This window comes from Hippopotamus amphibius, chromosome 4 (genome assembly GCF_030028045.1).
Source record: "Hippopotamus amphibius kiboko isolate mHipAmp2 chromosome 4, mHipAmp2.hap2, whole genome shotgun sequence".
NCBI lineage: Eukaryota > Metazoa > Chordata > Mammalia > Artiodactyla > Hippopotamidae > Hippopotamus > Hippopotamus amphibius.
Window position 1 is genome coordinate 177,569,424 of NC_080189.1, and position 14,495 is coordinate 177,583,918.

The following is a 14,495-nucleotide window of genomic DNA, read 5'->3' on the forward strand; positions in this document are numbered from 1 at the left end:
ATTTTTTATTAGTGTTACTTATGCCCACTTACTATAGAATAATATTTATTTTATTTTGCCATGAAAAAATTTTAAAAATTTAATTTTGTATTAGAATATAGTTGATTTACGATATTGTGTTAGTTTCAGGTGTACAGCAAAGTGATTCAGTTACACATATACATATATCTATTCTTTTTTGAGATTCTATTTCCCATATAGGTTATTACAAAGTATTGAGTAGAGTTCCCTGTGCTGTACAGTAGGTCCTTGTTGATTTATCTATTTTATACATAGTAGTGTGCACATGTTAATCCCAACTTTTTAAGTGTTCAGTTTAATGGAAAGAACATTCACATTGTTGTGCAACCAATCTCCAGAGCTCTTTTCGTCTTGCAAAACTGCAGCTCCATACTCATTAAACATCAACTCCCAGGGACTTCCCTGGTGGCGCAGTTGTTAAGAATCCGCGTGCCAATGCAAGGCACATGGGTTCGAGCCCCGGTCTGGGAAGATCCCACATGCTGAGGAACAACTAAGCCTGCAAGCCACAACTACTGAGCCCAAGTGCCACAGCTACTGAAGCCCAAGCGCCGAGAGTCCATGCTCTGCAACAAGAGAAGCCACCACAATGAGAAGCCCATGCACTGCAACAAAGAGTAGCCCCTGCTTGCCACAACTAGAGAAAGCCCACGCACAGCAGTGAAGACCCAATGCAGCCAATAAATTAATAAATTTATTAAAAAAAAAACTCCCATTCCTTCTCCCCCAGCTGCTGGCACCCACTGTTCTGCTTTCCCACTCTATGAATTTGACCTCTCTGGGTACCTCACATAAGTGTAATCATACAGTTTTTTCTCTTTTGTGACTGGCTTATTTCATTTAGTGTAATGTCTTCAAAGCTCATTCATGTTGTAGTATGGATCTTCCTCCTTTTAAAGGCTGAATAATATTCCATTGTATGCACAGATCACATTTTGTTTGTTTATTCAGCTGTTGATGGACATTTGGATTGCTTCCATCTTTTGTCTACTGTGAATCATACTGCTGTGAATATGGATATACAAATATCTCCTTGAGACCCTGCTTTCAATTCTTTTGGATATATATCCAGAAGCGGAATTCTTGGATCATGTGGTTATTCAATGTTTAGTGTTTTGAGGAACTGCCATACTGTTTCCTTAGTAGCTGCATCATTTTGCATTCTTACCAATGATGCACAAAGGTTTCATTTTCTCCACATCCTGGCCAACACCTCTTCTTTTCTTCTTTTCTAAAAAAAATAGCCATGCTAATGGTGTGAGGTGATATCTTACTGTAGTTTTGATTTACAATTCCCTAATGATTAGTGATGTTGAGCGTCTTTTCACGTGCTTGTTGTCTGTTTATATATTCCTGGAAAAACGTCTATTCAAGTCCTTGGCCCATTTTTAACTTGGTTGTTACGTTTTTTGTTGTTATTGAGTTGTAAGTGTTCTTTATATTTCTGGATGTTAACCCCTTATCAGATACATGATTTGCAAATATTTTCTCCCATTCCATAGACTGCCTTTTTATTTTGTTGATCGTGTCTTTTGATGCATAGATGTTTTTAATTTTGATATAGTACAATTAATCTATTTTAAATTTTGTTGCCTTTGCTTTTGGTGTCATATCCAAGAAATCATGGCTAAATCATTTTGAAGTTTTCCCCTATGCTTTCTTCTAAGAGTTTTCTAGTTTAGCTCTTTCATTTAGGTTTTGATCCATTTTGAGTTAATTTTTTGTATATGGTGTAACATGAGTCCAACTTCACTGTTTTACATGTGGATATCTGGATTTCCCAACATCATTTGTTGAAAAGACTGTCCTTCCTCCATTGAATAGTCTTAGACTCTTTGTCTAATATCATTTGACCATATATGTGAGGGTTTATTTCTAGCATCTCTTTTCTATTTCATTGGTCTATATGTCTGTTTTTAAGCCAGCATCACACTGTTTTGATTATAGTACCTATGAGATTAGGAAATGTGAAACCTGCAACTTTGTTCTTCTCTTTCAAGATTGTTTTGGATGTTTGGAGCACTTGATATTCCATGTGAATTTTAGGGTGGGTTTTTCTATTTCTACAAAATATGCCAGTGCGATTTTGTTAGGGATTGTATTAGGTCTTTAGATTGGTTTGGGTAGTATTGACATTGTAACAATATTAAGTTTTCCAAACTAGGAACATGAAATGTCTTTCAATTTATTTGTATCTTCTTTAAATTTTTTCAGCAATGCTTTGTAGTTTTCAGTGTACAAGTCTTTTATCTCCTTGATGAAAATTTATTCTTAGGTATTTTATTCTTTTTGGTGCCATTGTAAGTGGAATTGTTCTTGAAATTCCCTTTAGAAATTTAATGTATGAAATGCAATTGGCCTGTTGATTTTGAATCCTGCAACTTTGTTGAATACATTTATTAGTTCTAACAGTGTGTGTGTGTGTGTAATCTTTAGAACTTTCTGCGTATAAGATTGTATTGTTTTTGAACAGAGATAGTTTTACTTCTTCTTTTCAAATTTGGATGCCTTTTATTTCTTTCTCTTGCCTAATTGCTCTGGCTGGAACTTCCAATACTATGTTAAATAGAAAATGCAAAGCAGGCATTTTTGTCATGTTCCTGATCTTAGAAGAAAACTTTCATTATTTCACCATTGAGTGTGATACTAGCTGTGGGCTTTTCTTATATGGGCTTTGTTATGTTGAGGTACTTTGCTTCTATTCCTAGTTTTTTAAGTGTTTTTTTTTTTTTTAATCATGAAAGGGTGTAGAATTTTGTCAAATATTTTTCTGCATCAACTGATATAATCATGTTTCCCTCTTCATTCTGTTAATGTGGTGTTTTGATTGATTTTCATATGTTAAACCATACTTGCATTCCAGAAATGTCACACTTAGTCATGGTATATAATCCTTGTAATGTGCTGTTGAACTGTATTTACTAGTATTTTGTTGAGGATATTTGCATCAATATATATCAGCATTATTAGTGTGTAGTTTTCTTTTCTTGTAGGGTCTTTGCCTGGCTTTGGTATCAAAGTAATGCTGACTGCATGAAATGAGCTAGGAACTATTCCCTTCTTTTCAATTTTTTGGAAGACTTTGAGAAGGATTTGTGTGAATTCTTTCTAAATGTTTGATAGAATTCAATAGTGAAGCCATGCAGTCCTGGGCTTTTCTTTGTTGGGAGGTTTTTGATTATTGATTCAATCATTTTATTAGTTATACATCTGTTCATGTATAACTAGTATCATGTATAAATTTTCTATTTCTTCATTATTTATTCTTGTTTGGGTGTGTATTTCTAGGAATTTATTTTATCTTGCTTATCTAATTTGTTTGTGTACAATTTTTTCATTGTATTCTCTTATAATCCTCTTTTGTAAAAATCATTCATAGTGTTCCCTCTTTAATCTCTGGTTTTATTTATTTGAGGTTTCTCCCTTAGTTTCTATCAATCTAGCTAAAGGTTTGTCAATTTTATTATCTTTTTCAAAGAACCAACACTTGGTTTTGTTGATTTTCCCCATGTTTAAAACTATTTTGTTGAACTCTGCTCTAATATTTATCATTTCCTTCGTTCTGCTAGCTTTGAGTTTAATTTGTTCTTTTTTTCTAGTTCCTTAAGGTGTAAAGTTAGGTTGTTGATTTGAGATCCTTGTTCTTTATAATGTGGAAGCTAATAGCTACAAATTTCCCTCTTTGTACTATTTTTAATGCATCTCATAAGTTTTGGTATGCTGTGTTTTTATTTTTACTTGTCTCAAGATATAGTCTAATTTCTCTTGTGATATCTTTTTTGACCTATTGGTTGTTTGAGTTGTTTAATTTACATACATTTCTGGATTTTCTAGCTTTCTTTTTGCTGATTTCTAGTTTCATTCCACTGTGATTAGAAAAGAAACTTAGTATGGCTCCAATCTTTTAAACTTTATTAAAACTTATCTTGTGGCCTAACATAGGTCTACCCTGGAGAATGTTCCATGTGCACTTGAGAAAAATGTGTGTTCTGCTGTTGTTGGGTGGGGTGTTCTTTATATGTCTGTTAGTCCAAGTGGTCTGTAGTGTTGTTCAAATCTCCTGTTTCCTTATTGATCTTCTGTCTGGTTTCTCTATCAATTATTGAAAGTGGGGTATTGATTCTCCTACTATTATTATGTTGCTGTCTATTTCTCCCTTTAATTCTGTCGTATATTTAGGAGTTCTGATGTTTGGTACACATATTTATAATTGGTATGTCACATTAGTGAATTGAATTAACTCTTTTTCTTTTTTTTTTGCCTTACCGTGAAATATATAAGTCCTTATATTTATGACTTCTGAGTTTTCTGTCTTGTTTAGAGAGGCCTTATCCACTTCAATACCAATGAATGAACTAACCAATGCTTTCTTTTAGAACATTTTGTTTTGTTTTGTTTTAGTGTTTGATCTACCCAGTGGTCCAAACACTATTATTTAACGTGGACCTGGGCCTTTAACACTCTGAACTGACTGTGACCCCTCACATAAGCGCAACCCCCTCAGCTCTCTCCCAGTTTTTGGTCTGCCTGGCTTAGCCTTGCCTTACTCTTGCCCACTTTACCTACCACTCTCCTACCAAAGTCTAATCAATTAATTGTCTCTACCCACCTCCAGAGTGGCCTATCTCTGTCTTTGTTGGCTTTCCGTATCTGTTAAATAAAATGTGGGATTCAGCCAACATTTTACCCTTGCCGGGCACAGTACCTGGACAGTGTAAATACCTAATAAAAATTAATTAAGTGGATACATGAAAGATTGCTGTGATCTGGATTCCACACATATCCTGAGGATATAAAGAGAGACTCAGAGACAAGAAGATGAGAGATTTGCACGTCACACTCAAGTTCGGGCCAGGTCAGTCATTCTTTAATGTCACCTGGTCTGGGAGTGGAGGGCTGAACCCAGAGAGGAAGTTATTTTTGCATGGGATTCACCACCTTTCCCATGAAGAGGGGAATGTTGGTGTTTTCATCCTTGATGATGATTAAGAAGGGCATGTTGAAGTTGATGGTCAGATGCTCAGACCAGGCACTCTCTTCTGAGTGGTGGCCTCAGCATGTTCTGTCCCATTCTCACTGATGCTCATCATAGCCTTATGAATGGCCTGGAAGGGAGAGAGGACAGAAGCCTGTTGGAGGCAGAGACAGCCTGCACCATCCCCCACCCAGACCTGGGAGCTGTCCTGAGGCTCAAGGAAGAGCTCCCTCCAGAGCATTTTAAATGAAGAACCGCATGATTCACAACTGAGTCATCATGGTGTAATGGAATGAACATGACTTTCCATCACAAGGATCTGGGTTCAATTTTCCCCACTAACTCACTGTGTCACTTCAAGGAGAAGACTCTTCTTGAAACCCGTTTCCTAAATAGGAAAATCAGAGCTATGGGAGAGGATGACCCACGGCCATGATGGTGCTTCATGTGAGGAACTTTACTCAGCGTAGGTGCTCAATAAATGTGTGTATGTGTGCACAAGTGTGAGCATGTGTGAGAGCTGTGCATGTGTGTACATATGTGTGTGGGTGAATAAGGATAACAAAATCAAGATCTTTGCCTGGTAAAGCTCCATGAGCTGGTCACACTTACTTTCCCAACCCCATCCCACACTCCTCTTCTTAACCCTCCCCTCTCTGGGGGACTGGTCTGTTCTTTGTCCTTCATCACCATGCTCATGCCTCTCTCATCGCCTGGCCTGTCCTCCATTCCTGTCCTCATCTCCCTGCAGGGGACACACAAGGTATCCCTCTCAAGGACTTTGTCTGACCCACCAGGGCACCCTCACCTCTTCCTGACCAGCCTCCTCAGCATCCCTGGGAAGCAACCCACCACCTCGGGAGGTAGAAGATTTTCTTGTACTTTGTCTCCTTGGCTCCTCTCTTGTTTGTAGAACCAGATTCTAAACTCTTGGGGACCAGGACTTTGATGGGGACCTTCACACGCCTCATCCCCACCCAGACACTCGGTTCAAAGTCACTGAACTGCAGTTGTTTCTTTGGGCACCTGTAATTCTCCTGCATAAATGGCATCTTTGGTCAAAATCACTCTGTAACTCAGACTTGTGACTCACAAGTAGCTCCTGGTGTCGCAGACACAGGCGCCAAAGGTCCTTTGCAATCCCTGAGCCTAAGCGTCTCTCTGTAAATAGGGGTTTATTGGGACCCAAAGAAGGAAGGTCCCTGGTCAAGGATGAGACACAGGGTGAGTGACACAACCTCAGAGGAGGTCCCTAAAATGCACTGAGCACGTGAGGCCCCCTTTTCCCCCTCCGTCATCTGACCACATTGCAGTCTTGGTGGAGTGATGGCATTCCTCAGGGACCTCAGTCTGCAGGTGTGCCTGTGTCCCTTTGTCCCTTCCTCAGCCTCACCCCTGAGCTGCAGCCCCCGTGCACATTCTGACGTACAGACATCAAGGACCCACTCACCTTAGACAGCTTCAGAGGCTGTTCCTCAGTGACCCCTGGGAGATCAACCCCGTCATTGAATACCCTGGTGATGCCCAGTTTGCTCAGGACAGTTTTCAGATCATAGGTTCCAGAAATGGACAGTTTGGGCAAATGTAAATTGACAAACCTGTCAAAATGGTTAGAAAACAAAGGACCTTCACAGAATTGAAATATTTCCTTTTCTGGCTGTTCCTCCCACTTGGTGCCCTGTCCCTCTGCTCATACTAGGATGTGAGGTCAGCCTTGGTTTATTCTACTTTTAGTTCCTCTACATCCGAGGTCAGAGGATTTTAGAATCACAGGGGTCCTCTTGTCCTGCAAAGCCTCTCAAATGCCACCTCCTCTGAGAAGGCCTCCTAGAGTATCAAGGGTGTCTTCTGGAAGGACTGTGTGTACTATTTCCCTGCAAGGTTTGGTCACCCCCCAGACTGGGACTTTTCCAGGGCTGGGATCCCAGGGGACCATGAGACATGGTAGCATGTTCTGAGTGACATCTGTTCAGTGAATGATGAGTACTTCTCTGTATTTTCATTTTTGTTTTATATTGTACATGATAAAATAGCTCATCTGGGCATGGGCATGTTTATAAATACAGAGACATGGCTAATTTGGGGTGCATGACAGGGACCTGATCAAACCACACTCATATAATGACAGAGGAACCAGAACCAGCCTCAAACATGTCCTGGGGTTTCCCGCTCTGGGCCTTTGCTTTTCTGGCCTCTCTGAGCAGGTTTTCCCCTGTCTTGCCATGGACTTTCTATCCTGTAACTCCACACTCAACTGCCACCTTTGCCAGGAAGCCCACCTCTTCCTTCTGGGTTTGCCCACGACATGGGTTGGCATTGCTCTCCCTGCACTGGGCAGTGGCCACCAGGAAGGGGCAGTGTCCAGACTGCAGAGGAAGTCCTCAGGGACAGGACTTTCACTCCTCACCCCTAGACACCATCCCTCTTACAAAGCCTGGTCAGTGCTTCCTGAAAGGATGCTCAGTCTGTGAACGTAAGATGATGTATAGGATCTGGGTCCCCCCTCACTCCCTTGGGCCAGGCCCAATGAGGCAGCTCCTGGGTCAGCCCTGGCCTGAGAATCACCGTATCTCAAGGTATTTGAGGATTCTGGTAAGGTGCTTCTCGGAGAGCCCGTCCTCCAGCAGCTGCATCTTCCCCAGGTCGGGCAGAAGCAGGAAGGTGGCCATTCTACCCTTGTAGTGTTGCAGCAGCACCCAGCAGGAGAACTTGTTGTCTTGGTACAGGTGGAACTTGCCCAGGCAGTTGATCATAGGCACCTTGACCATGATCTTCTCGTTCATGTGGAAGTCTCCTGTCAGCAAGCGCTGAGCCTCAAATTTATCCTTCCATTTGCCTAGAGAGAGATGAAGGTGCACATCAGCTAGGGGTAGGAGCAAGTTTAGAAAAGTGCGCCAGATAAAGGAGCCCTGAGGCCCCCTGGTAACATGCTGGTCTCTGAGCCGCAGCTTAGCCATCTGTAAATTGGGGCAAAAACAAAATCATCAGGCTCCTGAAGGGCTTTGTGAAAATAATTTGAGGCTAGGGAAGGATCCAGAGTTTCTGTATTGCAGAGGCTAAATGGCTTCAACCTGGGTGGGTTGAACAAGCATTTTTTCTTGGATATGATGTTTATATAATGCATGGTCTGAGGCTGATTAACAAAAGTTATTGGGAGTGGTTGGAAGCTCCCCAGGTCATACTGGGAAACTTCCAGTCTGAATCTCCCTGCCCCTTGGTAATTGGCACTTCTTATTATTCAGGGAAATCACTCTTGTCCCTACTCTAATAGCCTTTCCCTGGACGAACATGTGACATGCAGATGCCTGGGCAGTGCTCCCTCTGCTCTACCAAGAGAATGCCACTATCCTGCTAAGACAGGGTGGGATGGTGCCTTGGGGACCCCGGGGCCCAATTTTCCCATTTGTTTGGAGGAAGAGACTGAGGCTGGGGGTGGTGAAAGCCACGTGAAGTCCCATGGCAGAGCTGGGACCTGGGATGTGCTCACTTTGGCCTTGGCACTCTCCATCATGCTATTCTCCCTCTAGAGCAAGGAGCCAATGGTGTGAAGGAGGTAGCCCCAGCCTTGATTCTCACCTCCCCTACTAGGTTACCTCCATGTACTGTTTAAACTGCCTTAGAATTCCCTCTGGGGCCCACAGGTCCTGACATTCTCATCACTCAGAGGGAGGAAGGCAAGCTGGGATTCAAATTTATTTGAGCATCTTCTGTGTGAGCGTATAGTCCCATGCTCTTTGTAACTTATTTTTTTCCCTCTAAAATTCTGATAAGAAGGGCATTATTATGTCCATGTTACAGATGGGAAACTAGAACCTCAAAGAGGTAAAATGACTTGCCCATAGTCAAACAGCTAATGTGTCATAGAGGCACAATGTGAGCCCTGGTCTTTCAGTCTCCAAAATTGTCACTATTTCTACTACACAAGAGCTGTCAGAAGTGTCTTCTGTGAAATCCTATTACCTTCATATGCTCTGCCAAAATTTGTTTTTATGGCTCTCTATTTTGAGATATTGTATATTTTGCCTCCCTCCCTGGTAGGGATTTACAATGCACATTAGGACATTTAAGGCTCTGAAAAGTCCTGCAGAGAAGATGATGATTAGACTGTTTAATCCACAGTCTCCTGACCTTATTTGATCGTGTAAAGTCCTTTTTTTTTTTTTGCCATGCTGTGCAGCATGCAGGATCTTAGTACCCCGACCAAGGATAGAGCCCGTGCCCCATGAGGTGGAAGTGCGGGGTCCTAAACCCTGGACCACCAGGGAACTCCTCACGCAAAATCTTTTAATGGTTGTGTGTAGAAAATTGAATAACTGAGATTCATAGCTACATTCCATCCACTGCCAAGGAAAATCTAAAGAACCAGCTCAGACTAGTTGTGCAACCTTACTGTCAAAAATTATGTAGTTCACCAGAGCAAAAGCCGTGTCTTCATCAAGCTCTTTGACCAAATCCACAAGTTTTCCTTGAGTTCTTATCTCTATTTGATGGTTGATCTCTTTCTTCGCCTCTTTGATGTTCCTGAAGTTGATAGAGAGGGGTCTTGAGTGGTACAGCTTTTTGACATCGTCCAAAAACTCAGGCTTTTGCTTCAGATGCTTGTCGATGAATAGCATAGCGCTGGCAGTCAGGTGGAACTGATTGTTTGGCTCCTTAAGGGTTTCAAGGAGACTTCCTAAGCCTTTGTAGATATCAGCCTTAGGCACTTTCTTAAACTTGAAGCCTATGCCCTTTAGGATCTGGGTGTAAGTATCATCTTTGGTTCCCAGGGAGAACCATAGGCTAGAGAGATGCTCACTGGGGAGAAGAAGATGTTGTTGTTGGAATGACGGACCAGTTCATGGTACAGGTTAAAGGCGAAGGTGGAGAAGTGTGGGAGATTGTTTTCATGAATATCAGGGCTGGATTGACGCATGGCGCCAGGAACTTGACCACACAGGACTGCCAGCAGGAAGAGGCCCCACGTGATGGAAGATGCCATTGTCCTGCAAGAGAGAGAAGGGGGTCAGGCCACACAATGAGTCTCTTGGCCACTGATTGATGCCATGTCAAAGCAACCACTGCTTATTGAGCATCTATGTGCCAAGCACTTTCTTACCTCAGCATCACTGAAAGACTAAGAACAATGGCAAAGACTTCATGGCGATTACCACATGCCAAGTTCAATGCTAAGCACTTTTCTGTCTTATCTCATCATGTTTTGGCAACAGTCCTATGAGGTAGGTCATATGACAATCCTGGGCTTACAGATGAGGAGACCAAGCTCCTAGAAATTGTCACTTGTCCAAGGTTCCAGAGCAGAGAAGTAGCAGGACCAGAATCACACCCCCAGGTAGCCTGGGTCTGGAGTCCATGCTCTCAATGGCTCCACTAACAACTGCAATGACCCCGAGGTATAAGTGCCACAGCCCCTATCTTGCAAAAGAGGAAAGTGAGGAAGTAGGTGATTATCCAGGAAGTGAGCCAGATCAGGCCCAGAGATGACTGGACCTGGAAGAGCCCAAGGAGGACTTCCACTGAACCCTGTTTTTTAATGGCCAGAGAGGCTGCAACCCAGAGTGGGAAGGATCTTTCCCAATGACACACAGCCAGGACAGAGAAGAGCTGTAAGGAAACCCATCTTGCCTGATTCAGGCCCAGATTCTCCCTACCTCCACACACTTCCTCCATCTCCCTTTTTCTTGAAACTATTACAGCCCACACTTTATAAGCCACGTGAGCCTGGTTGCTATCATCTGATTCTATAATGCTCTAGGCCTGGAGAAGGCTGTTCAAACACAGCACCTGAGACCCTTCCACCTCATGGCACTCACACACATTTTGTCTCATGGAGTGTTTTGCTATCTTCATTTTACATGATGTGAAAAGTGAGGCTCGGACAGGGTCATTAACTTGCTCAAGCCTGCATAGCTGGTCAAGCAGAGCTGAGACAGACAGGTCTTGTGCTTCTTGGCCTGGTGGTCTCTGTGTCCAGCGGATTGTTCATCCGATAACTGCCTTCCGAAGCAGGAGCTTGGCTGCTTCTAAGGGCTGGGCACACAGGGAGTCAGGAGTCTCAAGCTCAGTACTATTTCTGGGCCAGAAAGTTCTATGCTATGGGGGGCTGTCCTGTGCATTGTTGAGTGGTTAGCGGCATCCTAGATAAAACTAGATCCCAGTAGCCCCTCCCCAACCCTCAGGTGTGCAATCAGCAATCAAAAATCATTCAGGCATTGCCCAGGGTCCCCTGGGGTCAAAGCACCCCTGTGGGCCTCCCCTATTGAAGGAGGAAGTTCTCAGAGCATGAGACCTACTTGGGAGGCCTCCTTCTTCCCAGTTGAACAGACTTTTCTCATTTCAGAATGGGTTTGGCTCACACGATTCCCATTTGAATTTGCTTATTGGGGCCAAAGAGTTTAGTGGACCTCAGTCAGTTTGGGGTGTTCATCCTTCTTGGGTGGGGACCTTGTCAAGGAATCCCAAGATTCTGCTGTGGTAGGTTGTGCCAGGTCTTTGGGAGACTACAGAAAGGTCTCTTCATCTGTCACCTTGGGAGCTCAGATGCCTCTGTGGTCCTTTGGCTGCCAGGAGCTTGATGACCAGCACCTTTAAGATGCTTAATGCCAACAGCCCCTGAGTGTCAGGCCTGTTCCAGCCAAACACTCACATGCAGCCACAGCCTCAAGAAGCCTTTCTTGAGCTCTCTGGGGGAAGGGGATGGTGGGTTTTGCAAACTAAAGCCTTTAGGATCAGTGAGGGGCCAGCAGATAGAAGACAGGGCCATGAACCCAGATAAGAAAGGGGAGGAGGTGACAGAAAAGCTAGCAGGGTTATCTGAGGAGTTAATGAATACACCTTAACCTTTCAGAGGAGGAGTTCTAACAATGAGGTCAAGGCCAGGGGTCCACTATGCAGGAGGGTGGGGAGACCTTAGGTTCTCCTCTGAAAATCTGGGGGACAGGCTATCATGGCGGAAAACTAAAAGGGGATCTGCTTTCTCCAATAAGAAGTAAGTGGTGAGGCATGGAATCTACAGGGCGAGGCCAAGGACTCTGGCTCTGGCTGGAATTTAAAAGACCAAGGTAAGAGAGAAGACTCTTCTCAATAAAAAAAAAAAAAAAAAAAAGAAAGAAAAAATAAAGAGGAAATAATAGTACCTACCTCCAAACAAAAACAAAAACAAACAAGTAAAAAAAAAAAAAAGAGAGAAGCATCCTTAGGCAGAGAAGCATTTTAAAGAATGGGGAACAGGGGTGGGGGGGTCCTCCAAGGGGCCTTGTCCCTGCCTTCTGCAGGGGGGAAGCACACAGGTGAAGACCACCGAGGCCACGGGGTTCTGTCCAAGCCTGGGGAGGGTGGGAGAAGGAGAAAGTTAACCCTGAAGCAGCCCTGCCTACCAGCCTGTATTATTATAGGGGCCTCCTGTGTGCTAGGACCTTTTCTTTTTGTTGTTAAATATTCAGCTATATTTTCATCAGGTTGTTTGTGTTTACATTTTTTTGCCTTTATTTTGTTTTATTTTATTTTATTTTTATTTTTATTTTTTTACCTACATCCAGTAAGTTTATTATAAGTTATCATTTCCTTAGTTTTTAAGTAGTGAGGTTGTTTCCAATTTTAGCATTAAAAATAATGTTGTAATAAATGTCTTCCTGAATTTAGCATCTTCCACACACTGGACTATTTCCTAAGGATGAATGTTTCGTACGTATGCTTTTTCAGGGCAGGAACCATGTCTTTCTTCTTTCTTCTTAAGTTCCATGAGACTAGCAGAGGGTCTGCTGGTGTTGGAGGGTTGCCTGCAGAGGTGGGGGGCAGCTGTTGCTCACCGAGGAGACAGGAGCACTGGCTGGCAGGGGTTCAGGGAAGTGCTCATTGGCGTGAACCCTCCCAGAGTCCTTGCCTTTATTTTATAACATTTACTTCCTACCCCCTCAACTTTATTGAGATTTAATTGATTTATATCATTGTGTAAATTTAAGGTGTACAATGATATTTGGGATTAACATAGACACACTACTACATATAAAATAATCACCAGGGACCTACCATATAGCACAGTGAACTCTGCTCAATGCTCAGTCATAACCTAAATGGGAAAAGAATCTGACAAAGAATGGGAGGATTTGAATGATGTCATTCCATCCTCCCCATCGACTGTGCTTAGGCAGAGCAGCAAAGGCTTGACTGCCTGTCTTCAAATTCTGACCCTGCAAATTGGAGCCAAACCTGCCCGTGCCTCAGTTTCCTCCTCTGTCAAGGTGGCCCATCCTTACCCACCTGTGTCAGCTCAGGACGGGGCTGATGGAGAGCTACTCACTCAGCAGATGGACATCACTTCTTCCTCTGGGAGGCTTGCTGGGCTGGACTCACCCCACAGGCTGTCCCACACTGGCACACGCCTTTGCCTGCGTATAGGGCAGCCTCAGGGGGTTGGGATGCTCAGTCCTATGGGCCCCTACCCCCCACCTCCCGAAGTAAATAAGCCTGGGGAGCCTCCAGAGCTCAGCCAGCGATCTCGTCTGAGGGCCTTGCTGTTCTTCCCTGAAGTGGTCTAGTCCAACGGAACCGGCAGGTACAAGGCCACCTGGGAGGATGGGGTGGTGGGAGACTTACGACAACGCAAGACCAAGGGTTCATCTCTCCTCGAGACCCACCTCCCAGAGCTGTTGAGAGGCATAAGTGATTAAAGTCTGTCCAGAGTCTAGAACTGTGCCTGATGCATGGTTGACCTTTCTTTCTTTTTTTTTTTAAAATTTCTTATTTATTTATTTATTTTTGGCCACACTGCACGACGTGTGAGATCTTAGTTCCCTGACCAGGGATCGAACCCATGCCCCCTGCAGTGGAAGCACAGAGTCTTAACCACAGGACCACCAGAAAAGTATCCCATGGCTGACCTTCAAAAAGCGTCAGCTGCCTGAAGTCACAGGTTTGTCACTAACAAGGTCTCAGCCCTAGGAAACCTCACACTGGGAGCCAGAATCTGTGTTCTTTGGGGATCCAAAGCCCATTTTCCCAGGCACAGAAGGGAGCTAGGCAACTAGCAGGTGCCAAGGCTCAAAGAAATCATGTGAAAGAATGACATTGGACCATCCTGATGGAGTTAGAATCTTGCAGAATATCAGGACCTTGAGCAACCTTAATGCTCACATTTTTGCTGGTGATAAAACAGAGGGACGGTGATGTCTCTGGCTCCTGGGGCACGTGAGTGGTAGAGCTGTGAGACAAGATCAAGGGAAAGGGAAAGCAAGTCCCCAAAATATTACTTTTGGAATCTGTAGTCTTGATTAATGTTTAATATTTGGTAAGGGCCAGCACTACAAAAAGACACTTTGCACAATCATCCAAGAAGAAACCAGTGAGTTAGGTCTCTTTATCCCCATTTTGCAGGAATAGAAACTGAGGCACACAGAGACCAAATGACATGCTCAGGGTTGCACATTCATTAGAAGGCTGATTTGGGATTCCTGAATTCTTTCTACTTTGTTTATACTGCTGTTAGCATTTTCATCCTAAC

At 43.4% G+C, this 14,495-nt stretch overlaps 1 protein-coding gene across 1 annotated transcript; it reads right to left on the reverse strand.

Annotated features, from left to right (window-relative positions):
• Nucleotides 1–4,935: 4,935 nt before the first annotated feature.
• On the reverse strand, nucleotides 4,936–12,851 carry LOC130851991 (alpha-1-antiproteinase-like). The gene is given in 7 exon segments (XM_057732641.1): nucleotides 4,936–5,048; nucleotides 5,051–5,126; nucleotides 6,447–6,594; nucleotides 7,562–7,832; nucleotides 9,387–9,735; nucleotides 9,795–9,981; nucleotides 12,805–12,851. Coding segments are annotated over 7 exon segments (1,191 nt in total).
• Nucleotides 12,852–14,495: the final 1,644 nt, after the last annotated feature.